This window comes from Erigeron canadensis, chromosome 2 (assembly GCF_010389155.1).
Source record: "Erigeron canadensis isolate Cc75 chromosome 2, C_canadensis_v1, whole genome shotgun sequence".
Taxonomy (NCBI): domain Eukaryota; kingdom Viridiplantae; phylum Streptophyta; class Magnoliopsida; order Asterales; family Asteraceae; genus Erigeron; species Erigeron canadensis.
Genome location: NC_057762.1, coordinates 23,965,994 through 23,990,886, shown reverse-complemented (window position 1 = coordinate 23,990,886; position 24,893 = coordinate 23,965,994). Strand labels below are relative to the sequence as shown.

General features: G+C 33.1%; 4 protein-coding genes and 1 non-coding gene across 5 annotated transcripts; 2 read left to right on the top strand and 3 right to left on the bottom strand.

Annotated features, from left to right (window-relative positions):
* Window positions 1-548: 548 nt before the first annotated feature.
* On the bottom strand, window positions 549-21,174 carry LOC122590276 (histone H2B.5-like). Its single transcript, XM_043762605.1, has 2 exons — window positions 21,144-21,174; window positions 549-1,112 (listed from the first exon to the last, which is right to left on the bottom strand). The coding sequence occupies exon 2, from the start codon at window positions 1,091-1,093 to the stop codon at window positions 677-679; it is 417 nt and encodes a 138-aa protein (XP_043618540.1). The 5' UTR covers window positions 1,094-1,112; window positions 21,144-21,174; the 3' UTR covers window positions 549-676.
* Window positions 2,013-3,514, top strand: LOC122587922 (zinc finger BED domain-containing protein RICESLEEPER 2-like). Its single transcript, XM_043760076.1, has 2 exons — window positions 2,013-3,084; window positions 3,186-3,514. Exons 1-2 carry the CDS (start codon window positions 2,013-2,015, stop codon window positions 3,512-3,514), a joined length of 1,401 nt encoding a protein of 466 aa, XP_043616011.1.
* LOC122587921 (histone H2B.3-like) lies at window positions 13,334-14,803 on the bottom strand. Its single transcript, XM_043760075.1, has 2 exons — window positions 14,765-14,803; window positions 13,334-13,729 (listed from the first exon to the last, which is right to left on the bottom strand). The coding sequence occupies exons 1-2, from the start codon at window positions 14,801-14,803 to the stop codon at window positions 13,334-13,336; spliced, it is 435 nt and encodes a 144-aa protein (XP_043616010.1).
* TRNAA-AGC lies at window positions 16,016-16,088 on the top strand. The gene has a single exon. It is a non-coding gene; the product is annotated as a tRNA-Ala (tRNA).
* On the bottom strand, window positions 20,477-21,201 carry LOC122590275 (histone H2B.5-like). The gene has a single exon (XM_043762604.1). The coding sequence runs from the start codon at window positions 21,124-21,126 to the stop codon at window positions 20,710-20,712; it is 417 nt and encodes a 138-aa protein (XP_043618539.1). The 5' UTR covers window positions 21,127-21,201; the 3' UTR covers window positions 20,477-20,709.
* Window positions 21,202-24,893: the final 3,692 nt, after the last annotated feature.

The window sequence follows — 24,893 nt, the reverse complement described above, 5'->3', positions numbered from 1 at the left end:
ACTTTTTCATTCAAATCTTGCCAAAAATGGCAAGAAAGTTTTGGGATCAAAACACTCTATTTTTCCCTTTCTTTCCCTTCCCTTTATTTTAAAACAAAAACTCAAAAATACAAAAACTAAAAGTTTCTTACCTTTTTTTTTCTTATCTTCTCAAAATAAAACTCAAGAATAGAACCTTGAGGAAATACAAGTCATCAATACAGATAACTATATAAAATTTATCAATCAACCAGAAAATAGAGAAAAATTAATAAAATAATAATAACAATAAAATTAATAATAGAGATCTCTTAATAATAAGAAGAAATAAAAAAGTAATATATGTACAGAAATCAGATCAAATACTTTAGATTCTATATGTTGTTGGTCAACAAAAATTGTGCTTGTTTTCTTTAGCGATAATCGGTAAACGTAATTAACAATAAAAATAGCAGAAATGTGTGTATTTATAGATACACGACGGACAACCCTAAAAATTTTTACTACGATTAACTAATTAGTTTTTGGCTCAAATAAAATAATTAAAACAAAAAAAATAACAATAATAATAATCAAAGAAATACTTGCATTTCCAGGAATAATACTTGGACCCCAACTACAATACTACATTAACACCCAATACGAAATTAAAAACTATAATACTAAATTAACAAACACCTAGTCAATAAAATCAAAATTAACCGCTTGTAAACTTGGTGACGGCCTTGGTGCCTTCAGAGACGGCATGTTTCGCCAACTCCCCGGGGAGGACGAGTCTGACGGCGGTCTGGATCTCACGGGAAGAAAGGGTGTTCTTCTTGTTGTACCTGGCGAGCTTGGCGGCCTCCTGCGCGAGCTTCTCGAAGATATCGTTGATGAAAGAGTTCATGATCCCCATGGCCTTGCTAGAGATCCCGATATCGGGATGGACCTGTTTGAGGACCTTGAAGATGTAAATCTTGTACGTCTCCACCGATTTCTTGTGCCTCTTTTTCTTCTTGTCTGCAGAGGATGCGTCTTTTGGGGGAATCTTCTTCTCGGCCTTGGGTTTTGGGGCTTTCTCGGCGACTGGTTTCTTCTCGGCTGCCGGCTTTTTCTCCGCCTTTGGTGCCATTTTTTTTCTTTTTGAGAAAATAGAGTGGGATTTGTGAGAAGGAAATTGAGAGTTTAGTGGGGGTGAGAATGTGAGATGTGGTTTTGAGGGGAGCAGTTTGTTTGGTATATATAGGATGTGGAAAAGATGTTTGATTGGTTGCTTTTCAATCACACGGATCGTTATCTTCAGCCGTTGATGTTGAGTTTATTCAGTTTGACGGTCGAGATTGAATCAGATGGCTTCTGAAAGTTTTCGCGCGCCACTCATTGACGACTTTTTTTTCATTCAAATTTTTAGTCCTTTTTAAAGTTTTAAAACTGTTTCGTATGTTCATGAACATAGAAATATTGAAGGACATGAAAAAAATGAATTGGCCCCGTTAATAAAATAAAATTACATATTATTTCAATACCTTTTCTATCTCTCTTTGTTTGTAAAACTCATAAAAAACATTTATTAATAACTTTATGTGGCATGTATCTTACAAAACAATGTATGTTTTTTTTCAAAACAAAGAAATTTTTTTATTTGATCACCAAAACAAATACGAGTAATAAAAGATGTATATGTAAAGACGTCATACCATCAAATGATATTATTAAAACCAAATATTTTACTTTTGTTTGTACTTAAGTAGGGGTGTTCGCGGTTTGGTTTTTACCCGATTAAACCAAAAACCGAACCGTTTAAATGATGAATAGTTTATGTTCCATTATAATAAGCTTTCAAATGTGAAACTAACTTTAGAGATTCCATATTTTATTAGGAAAATGTCAGATGCAAATGAGGGACATCAAACTCAAGAAGGAAACACAAGTGGTAAACGTAGAAAGTATAAAGACAGGTCGGAGGTGTGGCAGTACTATATAGATTTGCTGACAAAGAGGGTAAGCTTAGAGCCAAATGTAACTATTGTCCTACTGATTTATGTGGCAATATGGGTTCAGGTACATCTACTTTATGGACTCATGCAAGGAAATGTGAATTTAATCCTCACAACAAAGAAGGCAATACCCAAACCCGTTTAATGATTAATAAAACCAAGGATGATGAAACGGGACAGACTAAAGTTGATTTACAAGCTGTGAGGTTTATTCCAGAAAAAGGTAAGAGAGCAGTAGCTGAGATGATAATCATTGATGAGTTGCCATTAAGCTTTGTGGAGAATGAAGGTTTTAGAAGATTAATGAAGGTTTGCCAACCAGCCCTTCATATTGTATCACGAACGACCATAAAAAAGGATTGTTACGAGCTATATCTTGAGCAAAAAGCTATACTAAAAGAGCAGTTAAAAAAATCCCCTTTAAGGGTTTGTTTAACAACTGATACATGGACCTCTTTGCAAAGAATCGATTACATGTGTCTCACTTCACATTATGTTGACGAGAATTGGAAGCTGCAAAAGAAAGTTATAAACTTTTGTCAGATTTCTAGCCATCGAGGGCATGATATTGGGAAGGCTATAGAGACTTGTTTGAAGAATTGGGAAATAGAAAATGTTTTGACTATTACGGTTGATAATGCTAGTAGCAACGATACTGCAGTTGACTATTTGAAGAGCAGATTGGTTAAATGGAACGATCGTTGCATTCTTCAAGGAAAGTGGACTCATGTTAGATGTGTGGCACACATTATGAACTTAATCGTTCAAGATGGGCTAAAAGAATTGGGAATTTCAATTGATCGTGTTAGGGCAGCTGTTCGTTGGGTAAGACTATCAACAGCAAGGTTGAAAAAATTCTATGAGTATGCTAGACAAGAGAAAATAACATGTGAAAAGTCGTTATGCTTAGATGTTCCAACTCGTTGGAACTCCACTTACTTAATGTTGAGTGTAGCAGCTGAGTATGAAAAGGCGTTTGATATGTTTGCGGAAGAGGATTATATGTATTTCCGTGACCTTCAAGGAGGAGAACGACCTGGGGTGCCAGAGACCAGTGATTGGCAAAATGTGAAACGTTTGATAGTTTTCCTTCGCCATTTCTATGAGCTTACCCTTAGAGTTTCAGGTACATGTCAAATTCCATTAATGTATGTCTAGTATCTACTTTTATTATTGTATATTTCTTTAAACATTAATAGTGTCTTATCTTGTTTAATTACTTCACAGGTACGAAGTACATTACTTCAAACACATACTTGGACTCGATTTATGTCATCAATGATGTTTTGGAGCAATGTTCCAAAAATGAAGATAAAGATTTGCAAGATATGGCAAGGGAAATGAAGCTTAAGTTTGATAAGTATTGGGGTGATGTGAAGAAATTCAATTTGTTGGTGTTTATAGCTTCTGTTTTTGATCCAAGAACAAAGTTTTTGTACCTTGAGACATCACTTCATGGTATGTATGGTGTTGATATTGGGACTAAGGTTGCTAAGTGTTGTGAAGAAGCATTGAAAGAGTTGTTCAATGACTACAAAAGAATCCACTCAGCATAACATGGTAATAATTCTTCCTCTTCTCCTGAGATGACTGAGTCTACTAATGTAAGCAAAAAGGTTGAGAACACATATATGTTTGGTAGCTCTAATGATACACTCAGGGCACTTAGAGAGAGAAACCTAGCTGAAGTTAAAAGAAGAAAGTTAGAATCAGGTAAGACAAAGGATTCAAAGTCTGAACTCGATAGGTATTTGGAAGAGGAGATCGAGGGTGATGACAAATATTTCGATAGTGCCGAATTTACTGTTTTGGGCTGGTGGAAAAAGAGAAGTCCTATGTTTCCTATATTGTCTTTACTTGCTCGTGACATTCTAGCAATTCCCATCTCAACCGTGGCATCCGAATCTACCTTTAGTACGGGTGGTAGAGTCCTTGACTCATTTAGGAGTTCTTTAAGTCCGGAAACAGTTGAGGCGCTAATATGTTGTCAAGACTGGATCCGTAAGAGTGATGTCATTATTGATGTTGAAGAGCGCATTGAAGACCTTGAACACTTTGAAGATAGTAATTTGATGTTTTTTATAATATAAACCTTTTACATATGATATGTATTTATTTATTTCATTCATCTTTTACAGAGATATGACAAGATCAAATGGACCAATGAAGAGCTTTTGAAGACCGTAGATTGAAGAATTTGAATTTTAATAATGAAGACAATAAGAGTTTATTTATTTTAGTATTTTCTAAGACTACTTTATGTTTTGTGATGACTTTGTCATTTATCTATTTTGTAATTGAATTCTATATTTACTACTTGGAGGTTGAATAAAAAGGTAGAGTTTGTGTTTTCCATATTTGGTTTTTTTAGTTTTAAACCGAAACCGAACCGAACCGAATTCTAATTTGGTTATTGGTTTGGTTTTTTCCATTTTGAATTAGGTTTTGGTTGGGTTTTAGTTTCGAAAAAATAATATAAAAAACCGAAAAAACCCGAACCGAATAGACCAAATAACCGAAAACCGAACCGATGAATACCCCTATACTTAAGTAATATAATTTAGACAACTTTCAAACCAAAATATGTCACACTGGATCTTTCTTTGTCAAATTAGCATCAAACTAAGGAGGTGTTTGGTAGGAGTTAATTAAAGAGAATGGAAATGTAATAGAGAATGAATATATAGTGGGAAAGAGAATGAGTATTTGGAAAGAGAATGGATTCCGTCGTTTGGTACAAGCAGAGAATGAATATATAAAAAATACAAAATTTTAAATAATAACCAAGTTTAATACATATAACATCACTAAAAAAAAAAAAAAAAAAAAATTCATTCTCATCCATTCTCTACATTTTATAGAAGAATTGAGGGAATGGAATCGATTCCCACTTCTCGTTTGTCTTTCCCATTCTCCATTACAACCAAACATGAGAAGTTTTTCTCATTCCCTTTCCACCATTTCCATTCTATTGTACCAAACACCCCCTAAGTAGAGTAAGCGTGGGTCGGTTTTGGCCCAAAAACAACATTTCGGTTTTTGAAAATCAGAAATAGTTGGATTTTATTTTGTTTCATTTTGGATCAGTTTTTTGGTTTACAAACCAACATGTTCCAAATTCTATGACATGCAGCCCCGTCATTTGAAATTAGGAAAAAAAGTTGCAATAAGTCAGTAGCCATCATAGATTTGCTTGTTTCTTTGATAAGAGCTACAATAGATACATACTTAAAAAGTGCATGCAGAGAGCCCAGTTTTGATTCCTTGACTAATTATATAATTGAACATCTCCTATAGCTACAAGCCTACTATTGCCAGTCAATAAGGAACCCAAATTCACACGTTCTGGACTGTGAAATGGCACATCATTTTATAATTTCAAAATTTTACCTTAACAATAATATTTTCACTCTCACCAAATTATATTTTAATGAGGAACTCAAAATTCACACGGTCTGGACTGTGGAATGCCACATCATTTTATACTTACAAAATTTTACTCTAACAATAATACTCTCATTCTCACCAAATTTTTAACTTGTATCTGTTACATCGTCGCCAAATCATAATCATTTAATAAAACAAAAACTAATAATAATAACATTATATTACATAAAAAAACATTACAAAGAAAATACAACAATAAAAATACATGAAAATAATAAAAGTTAAAACCTAAAAAAAAAAACTAAAAGAAGACATTATTTATAGAAAAATAACAACAATGCTTTATTTTTAAAAACATAAATACTCGATGTCGTTGACGTCGTCGTAGTCATCATTATTGCTGCCATCGTCATCGTCGTTGTCATTAAAGTGGTGCCCAAACTCTTCCATCAATATTTTACGATACGTCAGGAGGGCTTTCAGTTTTTTTTCCGGCACATTGGTTGGAATCGGCCGCACAAGAAATGCAAAGGAGTTTATTACTTTCTACCTTTCCCACTCTTCGTCAAGTTTTCTATAATCTTCATTAAACGCCCTGAATGCAACTTCTTGAATCTGAACAATCCTATTGGGTTTAGCTTGCGTCTCGCCACTTGAAGCCCAACTCTTGCGCCACTTGAACTGGCAGTCTAACAGTCTTCCTTCCGGCTAACATTTCATCACTTGGTTGTGGTACTACCCTTAAAAAACATATCCATGATAGCACACAACGTACACAACTCATTAACGCATATGCTTACACTAACTAACGCGACACATCGCACGACGTGAAATTCACTAGTTATTATTGTGGAGAAATGCTAAGTTGATTAACACTTTTACTAATTTTTGTTTAGTAACTTACATGGAAGCTTACGTGGCCATCCACATCATTCTAAAACTTAACTATGGTTAAATTCCTTTATTCAACTTCTTATTAACGGTTATAATAATTTGACCATTCTTATTTTCTCTCTTTAAAACATGTATATCTCCATTCCTTCTAAAAAAACAAAAGGCCCGCAAGATCAATACAAGACACATTGAAGTTTTATGGATTGATTGAAAATATATATATAAATTTATATACATTGTATACCAGACGTTTGAAGAAATTCCCCAATTATTTTGTTGGCTGATTTTTTTCAATTTCCTTGTGGTAATATCTAACAATCTGTGAGTCGTTGAATGTTTTTATATTCATGAAATTGTTAAATTTTTATACTTATATTAGTTTTTGCTCACTTAATTCTGAACTTGTTGTTTTGTACTTTATATATTGTTCATCTTGAGATGTATAAAATGGAAATTGTTGCTTTAGTTTAGGGCGTTCAGTTTAGAACTTGTAATCGATATTGAGATTGTATACCGCTGGAACATCTAGTATCGTATCTTATTACTTTACTATCTATATAATTATTAAAACAGTAGTTATCCTAATGATTCTAAAGCCTTTTCAACTTTAAAATATTATCACACATTGCCACGTAAGTTTTTTTATACGTGGCATCACCATAATTATTTTTCCATTAATATTAAATAACGCGCGGATCCTAAAACCCGAATTCTAAAATAATATTCCTGGATACTCCTCCGTGTTAAACCAAACCCTATCCTCCATCTTTCTTCTCTCAACACTCTGTTGAATACATATCTATAAATCCTATTTCTTCTTTATCAATGAAATAAGAAGATATTTAATCCTATTTTCAGGTTTGTATAATTTTAATTTTGAATCTGCTCTCTATGCTTATGAATGACAGAGGTTTATTATTTTTATTTTTTTATGAATAAAGAAGATGATTTTGATTTTGGGTTTTTGTAGTTAGTTTTAATATATCAGTTTTTTATTTCTTCTTATAGATTCTAATAAAATGTTTTTCATGTTTGAATGTAGAAGTGTTTTTTTTGTTGAATTTAGGTTAATCGAGGGGATGATATAGAAAGATTGGAGGTGTAATATGAAGATAATGCTATATGTGAGCATTTATGAACTCTTTTATTATTTGTTCATAACATATAGGATTTTTTATAGGTGTACATTGTTATTAAACAAATGCTTTGGTTTCTCCATAATCATGTTTGCCTTTAGATGGTGTTGATTTGATGAATTAGGATGGAAAGACTATGAATAAGCTTCTGCTAGAGATTGGCTTTTGTGCTCCACTTTCCGTTCGTTTAGACTATTTTGAAATCCAAAACTTCAGTGATTGTACTTTTTGTCTATTGCTTATGAAAATTTGTATAACCAATTAATGTGATATTCAGGCAAACCATGGATGATTGTTTACTTTCTATTTTCTGCAATTCGTATATGTGATATTTTTTCTTTTGTTGACTTTTTTTGTTCTTATTGTGTCATGTTCTATGTTTGAATGGAATGGACTTAAAAAACAGAAATAGAGCAAAGAATAATTTGAAAAATCTATAACTCTACCACACAAGATGATTAAAAAACATGTAGATTCTCATGTAGAAATCGATTCGACTACTTATTTTGAGGTAGTTATTTCACATTTCCCTCGGTTTTGTGTGTATAATATTAAATTAATTAAAGTCGTAACGATTGTGGCCATAACTCATAATCACTTTCGAAGTACCTACTAACACACCTTGATAGGACATATATTAAGCTATAGTTTGAGTTTTGAGGGTCAAACAGGTATGTCTTGAACATCGATAATGACATGACTTATTAACTTTTATTAGCAATTGGTGTTCCCAAACCAGGTTATATGGTAAATAGCATGGATGACGTAACACCAGTGGTATATTTGTAGTACCATCCAATATGGAGAACATGATTACTATGTGTGACCATATACATATTCGACCTTATACCTAATAGAGAATATCACCTCATTGTCGGTGATGGGGGCCCTTGGGTCAATGATGACCACCAAATATAGTAAAGGTTATTGTGATGCTAGATATTATGGAGGAAATGAGTATTAGAGAGTCGACTTTTGAGCTATAACACGTTATTTTTTTGTAACTTATCATTTTTACATGCATAATTATGTCACATTTTGTTTTTTATGAAGGTACATTGATGTGGCTGAGAAATTGTGTCAGAAGTGTGCTTTGAATGCTTTTTATTTGGATCCTTTAAAATGCGGAGGTAATATATCAAATCCCAGTTGTTTTCTTTTTTGACCATTTTATATTGCAAAAACACAAAGAAGCTAGCAGTGAATAGTTCTCTTTCGGATAGAAGCTAGCTACCACAAAAGATGATATTTTTGCGTTTAATTTCCATAATGTGTAAAGTTCCTCAATGCGAAATTGCCAACCAGATGTTGTTTTGTATAAAGTCGTTCGTTAGTTTGTAATGGAAACCAAGGTTTGTGGGCTTTTTTGCATAAGTTCGTTTGTTAGTTTGCCATGGAAACCAAGTTTTTTGGGTCAAAAAGTCATTGAACTTTTTATCAAGCAACTTTACTTTAAATTGACTGTGGATCTATTGAGTTAAAGCACATCTAATGGTCTGAGGGATTGTTGTCATATTTCTTTTGAAAGTGATTAATGTGGTTTAAACTTTAAAGAATCATCACAATCACATAATCAATTATAAGATCTGTTTTTTGGCCTTTTTATTTTTGTAATGCAACTTACTAGGCCTAATTATGAACATTCCATTTTGGTGTTTGTGCTTCGAATGTTGTCATCCCTATTGCAGTCAATGTGCAGTCACTATCTATGCTAACTCTCAAGTTACCGCACTGGTCAAACGTAATGGGAGAATCACGGCTCTAGATCTACCTCATGGTGGACATTAACATGGTTATCAGGTAATGATGTTATGTATAGTTTTAAACGAGCTAACATCTGTTTTATTTGATTAGGACTAACCTAAAATTTATAAGTCATGATATAATTGCTCTTTTTTGTAATGTAGACCGTTACAATGCCATTCAACTTAGATGAAAGCACATGCTATATCGACTATGCTAAGTAAGCAAAAAGTGTGCCCAAATTTGTTGTTGACCCATTTGATGTTCGTCGGTAACTTCTAAACTCTCTACACATTTTCAATACTTGATGAACTAAAATCGTAGTTATTAACGTAAAAGTCATTTCACTCCTTGGAACACAAACTTGGAAGAGGACATTTTGAGTTTTGATTTATTCTTTACCAGAATATTTGAGAGAGGACTTTCTTATGTTGGGAAAGATTTTTCATGTCATAGGTTATGGGATGTATGCATCAAATTCTAAACATCTCGGCTACAATGAATTTGCTTCTGTGCATTCTTATCCGTGCTCCAAAATTTCTGACACTAACTTTGCACCCCTATTATGACAGGTAAGAATTGATGTGATCATATTTTCTTTCCTAGTAATCTAATGATAGATAATTTGTTACTTTTTAATTTTATTTTTTAATTTTAGACAATTTTAGAAAGTTTGCTGCTTTTATAGAAAGAGAAGTCACGTGCTTAGACTTGCGACCTTTATCCCTACGGAGTTAACTCAAACATAGAATTCTGAAGATGAGATGTCATGCCATCAAGCAATTGCAAATCCTCAAATGTTGGCTGATACCTAAAGCTCTATATAGGATTGTAGTACATTAAATTAAATAGGCTTTTATATGTCTTAAACATGTACAAGGAAATACTTTTTTGATTTGTATACTAAATTGTTGCGATGGCGGAACCAACTATTTATTACTAATAGTTAAACGTCTATATTATAAACTTTTAGCAAACTCTTAAATCAATTATACTTCTAATAACCGCGCATCGCGCGGGTGAAAGACCTAGTATATATATATATATATATATATATATTTGGAAGATAAATTAGAGTGAAATTATTTAATCTAGGTTAATATTATTTAAGCAAATGAGGTGGATAAGCCACATAAGTCTCCATGTGGGTTAGTAAATAAAAATTAGTAAAAATGTTAGTCATGTTAGCATTCCTCATTATTGTGAGAGGTTGATAGGTAAGCTAATATTATTTCACAAAGGAGCTGCATCAGATTTTTTAAAGAATAAATATAGCTAACTAAATACAATTATAAAAGTTATTTTGTTTAGTTATAACAGTAGATCACTAATCATCTAAGCAATTGAATATGAACATGCTGTGATAATGAAAACACAATGTAACCTATATACTCGTATACGAATCTAAAAAGAACAAGATCAAAACAACATATAGCTCAGATGGTAGAGCGCTATAACAGTAGATCACTAATCATCTTTCACCTTTTTTGAAATGTCATATATCATCCCTGAACTTTGATTGATAGTTTTTCATAATAATGTATGTACGTTTGAAAGAGTATCTATAATCTATTCTAGTATTCTGTGTGTGTATATATATATATATATATATGGAGGAGGGAATATGAGGCTGTTAGGCACCTAAGTTGGTGAAAAATCTCTCACATACCTTTTTTTAAACCATAAAAATCATGGGGGTCAAACACTTATTTAAAATATTAAAATATTGGTATGTAAGGGGTTTTGACCCAAGTTGGATGCATAATAGTCTTATACTTACTTTTCTATATATATATATATATATATATATATATATATTGTAAATGTTTACATAAAGGATTTGATTGAATACGAACACGAGATCTCCCACATTAGGCCAGGAATGGAACAAAACATTGTAAATCATAGAAGCAGCATTGTCACTTAGAGCATGGGGTATGGGGGCATTAATGGCATCCGACATCGACCACCTCTCCACCCCTACCTCATCCGGCAACGATCACCCCTTCGGAGTTCTTTATATCTTTGCCGGACATCGTCATCCTGCCTTTTATTGTTTTTTAGTGGATATGTAGGGCTCTCTGTATTATCTAATGCATAATGTCTACTTTATATTTAATCTCTTATATTAATAAAACAAATTGTTTTCAAAAACTATTTTTAGAAAAAGAATGACATGACAAACTCTCATATTTTGCTAGCACAATATTTAAATAGATATGACATCATAATCTTTGTAATTTTATTTTCTTATTGTTTTTTTTTTACATTAAACATGTTGACTTCCTTTAGCTATTTTTCTATCCTCATATAAATAATTTTTCAAAACATATATACAATGATAAATGAATAGTCATCAACATTAACATTAAACCTCTTACGGTTTTTTTTTAAAATTTTGAACTTTTGAACTTTTTTTCTTCTAATATTGATTTGAACGGAAAATGTCTGGGTCAGAACCAATTTAACTTTAAAATCCGGGTTGAACCCCGATTTAATTAGCTAGTAAAATAACATATAGAAGTTTAGTTGGTTTTTGGTTGTAGATCGAAAGGGGGAAGTTTACCGATTTGGGTTTTCTTTTGTAGATGATGATGATATGTATTAAATATAGGGATAACTGTAGAAAATAGAAATGAACTTTAATCGATTTCATGAAATTAGCAATATCCTTTGAGAAATTTACTTTTTAGAAATCATATTTTGTTTATTAGCAGAAAAAGTAACATCTGACCTGGTAATCTGCTGACGTGTCAGTTTGACTTTTAATTCACGAAATTAGAAATGAACTTTGGATGAATTCACAGAATTAGCAATGTTATTATTTTAATTATTAATAATAATAATAATAATAACAAGCACTTTTATAAATAGTAAAAATAATAATACAATTAATAATTACTTTATATTTTTAAAATAAATCTAATAGATAAATTAACATTTGATTTATATTTAGCATTATATAGTTTCAGTCATTTAAACATTTCCATCTAGTATACATATAATATCTGTAAGTCTTAATTCAAGAGATGATACTAACTGAAGACACCTTTATATCGATGGTGAGATTACTTTGCAATATAAACACTACCAAGTTCTTGGAAAAATTACTTATGGTGACAATAAGTAAAATACAATGCAATATGTAAATACATTAAAGTAAATATGGTGAGACCAAGTTGTAATTTTTCAAGTGTATTTTATTTACTGATGTCTAAATAAAATACAAGGTTGTTGCGGAACCAAGATAATACAAAGATGTAAATATCCTAACAACCTATGAAATACAATTGATCTATACTTGGAAATTCTCTTTGTCAATCGAAACACTTAAAGTTTCGAAATATTCCTTTTTGCGATTGAGAGAATATTGCACAAGTCCACTAAGAATATGCAAAGTCTGAATATGCAAAAGTGGTTTCTTGGTTGTGCAAAGACCTCTATTTATAGACAAAGTTGGTATTGGGATTCCAGCTTCGCCGCCTAAATATGGTTACTAGCATTTAAGGATTCAATTTGAAATCCTTTGAAAATGCTGGATAAAGTAAGACATAAAGTCAATTTAGCATTTAAGACTTATTTTCATGCCTCCATGAAACTAATGTATAGATACTTCTAATGTGAAGGTAAAATAAAGGGGTGGGGATTCCTTTAAGTTATCATCAACTTGAGGGGTAAAGTTAGGATAATCTCAACCCTTAAATTAAAATCAAGGGTCAAGATTTGATAATTATTTTTTAATCTTAACTCTTGATTTTAATTCAAGGGTCAAGATCCTCCAAACTTTACTCTTCAAATTGGGATAACTTGAGGGATCTCTACCCAACATAAGGCTTCTTGCGCTTCAAGGGTAAAGGGATTTCGGGGCTAAATAAGTCATGATAAATTTAGCCTTACCTGGTTTTAATCTTTTGACTAAATAAGTCATCAACAGCTACCAAATTAGTAAGTTGCAGTAGAAAAGAAATCGGATTTTGAATCATATAGTCCGACAAAATACGGTAGCGCGATTCACCTTAATTGGACTTTGAATCCGAAATCCATACATTAGATTCAAAAAGCATTAGATTTACAAAAGACATTTTTAGGTACTTCATAACTAAAATCAATAATTCTTAGAAACCTACAAATCATAACAAGTCATTACCAAACATGACAAACATCCTAATTGGATCAGTAAACATTAAGGGTTAGTTAATTAGTATCCCTCATTAATTATTTCCAATTTTGATCTGAACATTTGTCAGTGAACTTGGTGACGGCCTGGATGCCTTCGGAGACGGCGTGTTCGGCCAACTCGTCAGGAAGAACGAGCCTGACGGCGAACTGGATCTCACGTGAGGAAAGGGTGTTCTTCTTGTTGTACCTGGCCAGCTTGGAAGCCTCCTGTGCGAGCTTCTCGAACATGTCGTTAATAAATGAGTTCATGATCCCCATGGCCTTGCTGGATATCCCGATATCCGGATGGACATATTTGAGGACCTTGAAGATGTAAATCTTGTACGTCTCCACCAATTTCTTGTGCCTCTTTTTCTTCTTGTCTGCAGATGATGCGTCTTTTGGGGGAATCTTCTTCTCGGCCTTGGGTTTCGACTTGAAACCAACACCAAACTGCTCAAAGTTGTTGTCCGAAACTCGAAGAAACAACAAAGTTATGGTGATTTTAAATTTTCCGGCGAGTTGATGAATTATCCGGCGAGTCTCAATTGCTTTAAATTTTGCCGAGGGTTTGTTCGCGGCTGATTTTTGAGTATTTTGGTGCCAATTTTCATGGTCTAATTCGAAGAAACGAAGGTTTAATCGGATTTTTAAGTTTTCCAACGAGTATTTGCAGTTTCCGGCGAGTTTGAAAAAAAATAATATGTTTTTTTTTTAATTGTGTGTATAAACTAATCCCAAAAAGTTATTGTGAGCATAAACTAATCCCAAAAAGTTATTGTGTGCATGTCACGTAAGCAGTCAATGGGTCAACGTGAAAGTAGTGACCGACTAACTTTTGACCCGGTCACTTTTGCATGCTATAGGACTATTGAACAAGTTTCCTGAATACAATAAAGTTGACCTAAAGTTCGTGCACATAATAACTTTGAGCATTAGTTGACTGCATTTTTTGATACTTAATACTTGTTTTATTTACCTATAATCTATTGAAGTAATATTAGACATTAAAAGCTTTTAGTTTTCTCAAATGCTTGTTTTGAGAGTTATAAATCTATAATAATGAGCTTTTTCTCCCAACCTAAAAGCTTATAGATATTTCACTCAAACAAGACTTTTTAATGGATAGGGTTTTTATTAAAAGTTTGAAACTTTAAGTTTCTAAAAGCTATTTGTCAAACATACCAATATGTATCAAGGCATTTATCTCTTCAGATGTGTGCAGGTCGTATTATTGCACCCTTGATCTCTAAGGGTGCCTTTAGGTTCCAGTCTCTAACATGCTAGAGTTCGAACTAGTAACTAACTAAAACATCGGTCGAAAACTTTTTTGTATATGTACAGAGGTCATTTTAGTCATATCATAAAATAAAATTTTCAAAAAGCAAATATTTTATTTTTCTATGTACTTACGCCATGATATTTAGACAATTATCAAACCAAAATTTTGTCACATTAACTGTTTTTTCTTATCACATAGCATCATACCTTGTTACTTTGAAGCATTTTTTTCTTCCATAAACCCATTTATATTACCTTTACGATAAGTTAATTTTTGAACAATTGATACATTCTTCTAATAATCCTTTTTCATATGATAACTACTTGAAAGTGTATTTGTCTTATTCTTAATGTTATCCCTTGATTATACCAAATAGCATATATTCTCAGAAGGATTTTTAATAGGTTTTTTTTTTTTTTTTTGTAAAGTTAGAGGTAATTTTAACCAGCAATTTGCTGGACCTCCAACCCCATACTTATGAAAAATATCTTGAGATAAGAAACCCAAGACTCAAACCCGAGACCTTGGAAAAAATTTACCTCCGGAGCACATAGTGGATTTAGAAAATACCACTGATCAACTCACCAAAGTGGAGTTGGTTTTTTTAAGATGATTAATCATTTCCTAATATTTAATGTGTATTTTATAAATAAATTTAAATTTTTTTCAACAATGATTTTTATTAAGAATATCTCTAATATGGATGTTTTTCCACATCCTTTCATACTTTTATTCTTTACTTGTCCTTACTTATTCATCACAGTGTTTGTCCTTGCTTATTCATAGGTGGAATTATGGACGAATTTAGCATGGAGACGGTGTGGGCAGTTGCCCCAGCCCAATTTTGATTCAATGTAAACTCTTTTTTTTTTCCCATTTTAGTGGTATATATTTGTAAGTTTGCCCATATATAAGGTTGCCCATATATAAGGTATAAAGATAAAATACAAATTGTAAGCGAAACGTTCTAAAGTTACACCCTTAAAATTTGTTTTTATGCACAATTTCTAATTGTCTATAGTTAAGGACATGTTTTTAATATTTTAAAATATCCATAATATTTATTTTCTTGTTGAAAGTAAAATTAAAAGATTTTTAATATTTGCATATAAGAATATAATGTGTCGGCTAAAGAACAGCTAACAACATCCTAAATATTTGAGATAGCCGCAATGGTGTGTTATGTATGAATACATAGAAATCGGAAATGCATAGTATATTGTTGTTGTTTGTTAAGTGGTTAACTGGTTATGGAGTTTGGTAAAACTCATACAGTAATATGTTACTTTGTATAAAATAAAAATAGATAAATGATGAGTTTTATAAAAAAAAAAAAATATATGAACATGTAATGCATAGATATAACCTAACTAAAAAAACCATCAAAGCATATGAAAAGACATCGTAATGAATATATAAAATAATTGAAAAGAACTAACATCAAAAACGCAGCAAATGGGGATGTAGCTCAGATGGTAGAGCGCTCGCTTAGCATGCGAGAGGTACGGGGATCGATACCCCGCATCTCCATGTTACTTGCTTTTTTTTTTTTTTTTTTTTTTTCATCTTTAGCCATTTCTGAAATGTCATTTATCATCCTGAACTTTGATTCTTTAGAAAAGTAAAGTAAAGTAACTCCCAATGCCGTCTTTCACGGGTTTTGGCTCCCAATGCCGTCTTCCACGGGTTTTGGGTCCCAATACCGTCTTCGACGGTGTATGGGGGAGGTTGATATGTAGACAGTCTTACCCCTACCAAAGGGGCTGCTTCCAGGTTCTACCATAGGTAGAAAAGGACCTCCAGCCTTGCTGGGCATGAGGATCGAACCCATGACCTCTGTTTCCAGAGGCATGAGCTCCAACCACTGATCCCAACTTTGATTCTTTAGAATAACAATGTATGTATGTTTCAAAAAATATCTATAATCTATTCTGTATATATTGATTGGAGATGTTTACATAACAAGCGTCTGCATTTATATATGCTTTATATTGTTGCAAACAGGCTACAATTTCTTATTAGCAGCTAAAAAGATGGAGATGAGATCGATCAATGCCTTTTGTTGAGCAAAGGAGCATGGAAGAATTTTCAAATTCCGGAGAGGGATCCCTATTCCCTATTCAGCTTACGGGGGAAAGTAGAGCTTTTAACTGTGATGTGCGCAACGTAACCATTATTCATGTAGTCGTTTCCTAGGCTTATACCTGAACATCCGAACATGTCTACCACGTGGGGTTCAGATGGAGCCATGGACGTTTTTTCTACGATCCGAGTTTAAACCTCACTGGTTGGCCACTTTCAAGATTGTCGTATTATATATTAACTCAACATTTTTTTAATGCAGCTTCAGCGTGACGATTTTACAAGAAGGTATTCAATGACCAATTTCATTATCAATGAACACGAGATCACCATATCGCATTAGGCCAGAGAAAGAACATGAGCTCCTATAAGATACTAAAGCACACTTTAAAGTCAAAACATAAAGGATTTGATTACGTACAAACAAAATGATATATTTTGTCCATACTTAGTGTAGTTTGGCTTCTTTTAGTAAGGTGGAATCTGGAAATGGAGCGGAATTTAGTAAATCATAGAAGCAGCATATTATCATAGACAGTAAGGTTAAGAAGAATGATAGATAATAAAACTTCAAACTGATGACACGAAGTGGGCAAAATCTCCGCTTCTTTACTTCACATGCCTGCATTTATAAAGCGATCAACCCTTCTTTTACCTGTGAATCTTTATTGGCTGAGGAGCTACATTGGCCATTCTGACAACTAGTGTTGAGAAAAGGAAAGGTATAATTAAGATGAATTTTGGTGTTCATAGTGGCTTTTCCTTGCTTCAACAGTATTGTATATCAAAATTTTCAAGATTTGGTTTCATGCCTCCATGAAACCAATGTATGTCTAGTGTAAAGGTATAATAAGGCTTACCTGGTTTAGATCTTTTGACTGACTAAGTCAACAGCTAACAAATAAGTAAGTTGCAGTAGAAAAGAATTCAGATTTTAGAGGAGCGTAGATAAATAGATTGGTGTTAGTATCCTCTGAATGGATAACGATGGTTCTCCGGCCAGGTCCATCTCTAGAAACACTCACTTCGTAAAACAACAAACAAAAACTCAATCAAGGTTGAAGTCTACAATAATCAGATTAGCTCTCTTTCTGTCATCAGTTCTTCAGAAGTTGAAGACAGTGAAAATATGTGCGACAATCTCAACATATTAGACGCTTCCTAGGCATTAGTCAAGAATCAAGATGTTAACCAAGCAAGATAGGATATAAAACAAATACCTCATATCTAGAACTCTAGAAGATGGAAATTTTCTCAAATGAGTTGGCATTTTTAGGAAGATAAAATCCATTCTCAGTTGTTAATCTTTAGACCAATCATTAAAAGATAACAAAGATCAACTTCAAAACCTTTTCAATCGAATGGTCCGACACAATGTAGCACGATGCGCCTTAGACTTTGAATCCGAAAACCATTCATTAGACACTCACAACCCTCATATATAATAGAGCTTTAGTATCATAAGTAGCCTTTTAGAATCAATCAACAATCGATAAACAGGCGAATAAACACAAAGTTTCCATATCATGCAAAAAACATAAGACTTACAAAAGACATTTTTAGGTACTTCTATACTAAAATCGATAATTTTTAGAAACCAACAAACCGATGATGCTGCAACCTATTCAAACATCCATCAAGTACTTGAACCCAAAACTATCCGAGCTCCAAGGTTTGAAAGTCTATTCAGAGATGTTGAGTTTTGCAGTATGTATATCAGACCCAACCATCTGGCCTGCCCAGTTATTCCATTTGTATCATTAACCAATCTTAATCCTCATAGAAACATGTCATTAACCAATCTATGCAACATCAAAACTAAAAAAGTCCTAAATCTTACTTGCAGACTCCTTGGCAGCAATAATCTGCCGTTCTAACTGCAAACCTTAGCTTGATACAGCTTAGTCTCTGAATCAACAAACCATCTCTTTTACAGACAGAAACTACAACTAAACAACTACAAAAAACAGATTTATAACTTCGATATAACTGATTTCTATAGCAACACATTACAAATTTCTTAAAAACAATCAAAAACCATTACAGTCCGTTTAAGCCCATAGTTTCTATCTTCTTTTAAACCGATATAGTTCATATAAAACCCTTAGTTGATACGAAAGCCATTGAGATTGATAACAATCATATTAAAATTTTCAAAAACACCAAAGATGACAAACATCATAATGGATGTGTAAAAAAGGTTATAATTCCAACTTTAATCTGAATGTTTGTTATTGATAAAAATTAGGTTGTGTTTTTCCAGAATTTCAATTGATCGGATTAGTTCTCTTTCGGTCATCAGTTCTTCAGAAGTTGAAGACAATGGAAATATGTGAGACAATCTCAACATATTAGACGCTTTATGGGCATTAATCAAGATGATAACCAACCAAGATCGGATATAAAACAGATTTATCGATTTTTGTCCAAACTAAAAATACGCAGGTACCTCTATCTAGAACTATAGAAGATGCAAATATTCTCAAATGAGTTGGCATTTTCAGGAAGATAGAATATTAGAATCCATTGTCAGATATTAATCTTTAGATTAATCATTAGAAGATACTCGCTAACAAAGATCAACTTCAAAACCTTTTTAATCAAATAGTCTGACACAATATGGTGGCACGATGCACCTTAGACTGCGAATCTGAAAACCATACTATCATAAGTACTCTAGGAGCCTTTAGAATCAACCAACAATCAATAAACATACGAATAAACTCAAACTTTCCATATCATACAAAAAGCATAAGATTTACAAAAGACATTTTAGGTACTTCTAAACTAAAGTCGATAATTCTTCTACCTACAAACCGATGCTGCTGCAACCTATTAAACCATCCGTCAGATACTTGAACCCAAAACTATCTGAGCTGAGCTTCAAGTTTGGAAAGTCCATTCAGAGATGTTGAGGTTGCACATATCAGACCCAACCATCTGGCCTGCCCAGTTATTCCATTTTATACATAGTATATGTATATCATACACCATTTGAAGTTTGCATTTGAGAATAAAAAAAAACAGAGATAGACCAACCTTTATCCTCATAGAAACATGTCATTAACCAATCTATGCACCATCAAACCTAGCACTTACTCCAGTAAAAAAGTCCTAAATCTTACTCGCAGACTCCTTTGGCAGCAATAATCTGCCGTTCTAACTGCAAACCTTAGCTTGATACAGCTTAGTCCTAAATTTAATTGCAGACTCCTTTGGCAGCAAAAGTCCATACTTGCAGCTTACTCTTTGAATCAAAAATCCATCTCTAAACAGAGAGAAACTACGATTTAAGAACATTCGGTTCTCTCAAGTGAACAAACTCTTCATCTATAACAATAAACAACTACAAATATCAGCTTTATAGCTTTAACTGTTTTAACCAAACAATTAGGTTTCTTAATTATAGCAACACATTACAATTTTCTCAAAAACAATCGAAAAACCATTACAGTCCGTTTAATTAAGCCAATATATATATATATATATATATATATATATATAATTCATAGTAAATACAAAAGCCAATGGGATTGGTAAGATAGAACTTGTATTTTACTTTTTTCTAAATCTTTAAAAATAGATTTTTCAAAAATAAATCCTGTAAAATAAATGTTATTTTGTAAAAACAATAATTTTTTCTTGTTAACGGGTTCATAATCTTTAGATGTATAAAAAAAATTATTGTCCCTAATTTGTTCTAAGTTCTAACTTTGATCTTAACGTTTGTTATTGATAAAAATTAGCTTGTGTTTTTCCAGAATTACAATTGATTAAACAAAAAACTTATATAACACAACAAATACAATTAACCAAGAAATAATAAAACAGAAGAATAAAATAAAAAACACAAACTGTTTCATATTCATACCAAATAACAGGAGAATACACAAGACATTTTTTTAGGTACTTCTAAATTCTGATCTAAACTCAACAATTTCTTCTTCCTAAATCCTAAATCTAATATAATGGAAACATATAAATCAAATTGCAGGATATTTTTAGTTACTTCCAATCTAAAATGGCTAATTTCTTCTACCTACATCAACAATTAAAACTTATATTTCATCTAACCGCTTGTAAACTTGGTAACGGCCTTGGTACCCTCGGAGACGGCGTGTTTGGCCAACTCGCCGGGAAGAACGAGTCTGACGGCGGTCTGGATCTCACGGGAAGAAAGGGTGTTCTTCTTGTTGTACCTGGCCAGCTTGGCGGCCTCCTGCGCGAGCTTCTCGAAGATGTCGTTGATGAACGAGTTCATGATTCCCATGGCCTTGCTGGAGATCCCGATATCGGGATGGACCTGTTTGAGGACCTTGAAGATGTAAATCTTGTACGTCTCCACCGATTTCTTGTGCCTCTTTTTCTTCTTGTCTGCAGAGGATGCGTCTTTTGGGGGAATCTTCTTCTCGGCCTTGGGTTTTGGGGCTTTCTCGGCGACTGGTTTCTTCTCGGCTGCCGGTTTTTTCTCGGCCTTTGGTGCCATTTTTGTGTTTTGAGAAAAGAAAGGATTGGTTTTGAATGAAAGAGTGTTTGAAAGAATGTGAGAGAACGATAATATTGTGGTGAGATCTGTTTAACAGGGGAGTTAGTTTTATATACAATATGACAAGATGTTTTGATTGGTGGGTTTTTCAATCACACGGATCGTGATGGTTGACCGTTGATTTTGAGACCATCTATTTCAACGGTGAAGATCTGTTTAGAATCACGAGGATCAACTATCCCTCCCGATTTCTTGTTCTAATAAAATACTACTCGTATTTCTTTTCTTTGTATTTAACATATGAAAATGTAGAATAATTCCTTATTGAAATATTTAATCATGTAATTGCTAGCATAACTGATAACTGTAAATCTAGCTTATTCAAACACTTATCACATAACAAAACTATAAGTCAATATATGTTTATAAGTTTATTATAAACTTATACAAGAACCCGACTATATTAATCGCTAACATCTCTTGTATTTTGTAATCCTACCATCAAATGTAAAACCATCACCGACGGGTGTGATTGGCATTAAAATATCGGAATGCATCACTATATATAGGGTGGGATTGGCATGAGGACTTTGGCATTATCTTCACTCACCACCCACTTCAAACTAATCACGTGATGTCACATCAAATTCATCGCTCAGTCACCACTCACTCTAATTTTGTTTGCATTGTCACCACTCACCCACCACTCACTACAGTTTTTTTTTTTAAAATTAAATTTCATTAAACATAAAACCATTACATAAATTATTAAAATCATAAATAAATAAAAAAAAACATTACATAATAATAAAAAACTTTTAAAAAAACTGACATAATACTAAATAAAACATAAAAAAACTTACATAATACTAAATAAAACGTAATAAAACTTACATAATATTAAATAAAACATAATACAATATATAATACTAACACTCGGAATAATCCGAGTCCATATTAATGTTGTTGTCGTTTCGATGAATGTATCTGTAGAGGTCAGGAAGGCCGGTAGTGTCGCCACCACCGACACTGTCTTGCCAGAATACCTCATTGTCTAGCGTGACTATCAACGTCAAAGAGGCGGTGGTAGGCTGGAAAATAACTTGATCTTACCAATCGGTCTTCCCTTGAAGATATAAAACATACTCTTTTTCGGCGGCGCTACAAAGCCGATTGGGAGCTTCAATTCGGTGGATTCGGCTTGGTAAGCGGCCTTGTTGTCAGATATACTCTGAATGACGTTGTTTACTTCAGATCGGTGTTTGATATCGTTATTCATGTGGGTTTGCATCGCCATTTTACAATGTCAACGGTTCATTGTAGTGTTGTTTGGTTGTTTGCCATGTTTGAAGTAAAAAGTATGGATGGATGAATGGGTAAATATGTGTGTAGATATGAATGTGTGAATATGAATGTGTATGTATGAATGAATGAGTGAATGTAGGAGTGTTTAAATATAAAAAGAAGGATAAAAAAAAGTAAAGAAGTTGAAATTAGCCGTTAAAACTTAAAACTGTCACAAAAGCCGTATCTCACCACTCGCGTGGTATGTGCACCCATTTTCAACCACCCACGCGTGGACACCCATCGGTGGCGGTGTTACACTTGTGGTGACCACCCACCACTCGCCTTTGTTGCGTACGTTGCCAATGCCCTAAAACATTGGCATGCAGTATCTATATAAATCGACATGCAGAATTGGTGAGTCAAAATCAACATCATTATGCCGATGTAACTAGTCGTTGATCAGGACGTGTGAAATTACTGTTTTTTAAAATTGATTTCGCTCAAATAGTTGACTCTTTGAATCTAAAACAATGACCAACAAAAAAGATTTTTCCCTTCGAACATTATACATTATCTTCACAACCAAAACACTTCTCATTCAACATTTTCATTCAAGTAGTTTCAATCATTAATGGAAATCTAAAAACAAAAAAATGTTCAACAAATTCCACCCACGTGCTGAAACAATCTATCATGAGATATTCAGCTAGAACTGTAATTGTAATGTATGAGCGTTGAATAGACCATACGAAATTTTAACTTTTTTTTCAATATTAGTTTATAAAAAAATTGGGATCCAATTTTGGTGAAAGATCAAAGTAGTCAAAATTGAAATCTAACCAACACAACCATCTTAGAATGTTAATAAGACTTTGAAACAAGTTTAAGGTCTCGAAAATCTGTAATGAAGACTCGGGAAAACATGGCCTCGCTTGAACAGTGAAAAATGAAAGGTGTCTTTTTGAATATCTAACAATAGTAACCTTCTTAATATGTCAATTGAAAGTTATGGAGCAAGTTCTAGGTCTCGGGAATATGTAACGAAACCCTGAAAATACTTGAGTTACGGTAATAGAACCTCACGGGCGCTGGGCCTCAGCGACCGCAAAGGTCTAAGCAGTCGTTTAGGTTATTTACGACAAATGCTAATTTTCCAGATTTTGACCAAAACCATTCTTGGCCACTTTTGACTTTCATATTTAGAAAAAATTTGGGATCCAATTTTGGTGAAAGATCAAAGTGGTCAAAATTGAAATCTAACAAACACAACCATCTTAGAATGTTAATATAAGACTTTGAAACAAGTTTAAGGTCTCGAAAATGTGTAATGAAGACTCGGGAAAACATGACCTCGCTTGAACCGTCATCCATCATCCGTGAGAGAGGGATCGGCCGTTAGTATAAAAATTTCGACACTCAGTTTTGATGAAAAATGAAACCCCCAACTTTGGAGGCATTTAATCCAAAATAAAGACATCACTTGTATTATTATACTATATACAGTGATATCCCATGACACAACTCACTTGAACCGTGATATACCTCGACGGTGTATGAGGAGATTAAGATGTAGGCAGACTTTACCTTTATCTAAGTAAAGAGGTTGCTTCCATTTCTACCTAAAGGTAGAAAAGGCCCTCCAACCTTATCAAAGAAGTACTGCAAATGTTTTGATAAAGCTTTCGTTTCAGTTTGTTTAGCTACTTGTATAACTAGCTTGTTCATCCAAATCTAAGAAAAACTTGTTCAAGGAGTTTTTAAACTCATGAGGTATAACAAGAATGCTCTGTCCTCTTGAGAGACTAATAAAGCACAGTGGGAATTGTTTTTAATTAAACTTCTTGAAGTAACCTCATAACTGAAACCTAGATCAATCAACTAAAATCTTCAGAAACAGTCTACACTTTTTGGAATGTTTGTAATAAGATGAATGTTAATTCTAATTATAAAGCAAGCTAAAATTTTCTTAATGTACTTAAGCTAATGATGAAAAGAAAGAAAGCGTAGATCAAAATAGAACAGTTTAGAGTATTTATAAAGATAAGGGTTTGCTATTTTTGAAGTAAAACAGAGTTGTATTCTATTCTTGGTTAGGCTTTATTCCAGGAATGATTTCATCTAATTGTTATTATAGCTGATTAGAAGGTTGATTAACCCAGTTAAACTAAATCAGCTCTAAACTTTATTTGTCCGGAAGAACATAAGGATTTAGTGCGACGGGGACCATATAAGAGGTGCGGCTGTACTCGTAAAGATTTAAGAACTTGTTTTGGACTTGGTTAATCATGATATGTCATTGTATATGGTATAATAATAAAAAGATGTCTTTATTTCTAGAGATAATGGCACCGGAGTATAATCAACTATGACCAAAAGATTATGTAATGTAACCAATTACTCGATAAGCTGTGTATTGTAACCACCTTTGTTTTTTGGGTTATGTCATGTAAGCTACCGGCTACTTCAAGTTTCCATCCGGT

Excerpts from the sequence above, each read along its gene's own strand:
- LOC122590276 (XM_043762605.1), bottom strand. The coding sequence starts at position 1,093 with ATGGCACCAAAGGCGGAGAAAAAGCCGGCAGCCGAGAAGAAACCAGTC.
- LOC122587922 (XM_043760076.1), top strand. The coding sequence starts at position 2,013 with ATGGGTTCAGGTACATCTACTTTATGGACTCATGCAAGGAAATGTGAA. Across the intron at positions 3,085-3,185 it reads GCTTACCCTTAGAGTTTCAG|GTACGAAGTACATTACTTCA; the intron begins GTACATGTCAAA and ends ATTACTTCACAG.
- LOC122587921 (XM_043760075.1), bottom strand. The coding sequence starts at position 14,803 with ATGGGTTTATGGAAGAAAAAAATGCTTCAAAGTAACAAG. Across the intron at positions 13,730-14,764 it reads AAATGCTTCAAAGTAACAAG|TTTGGTGTTGGTTTCAAGTC; the intron begins GTATGATGCTAT and ends AACTTTGAGCAG.
- LOC122590275 (XM_043762604.1), bottom strand. The coding sequence starts at position 21,126 with ATGGCACCAAAGGCCGAGAAAAAACCGGCAGCCGAGAAGAAACCAGTC.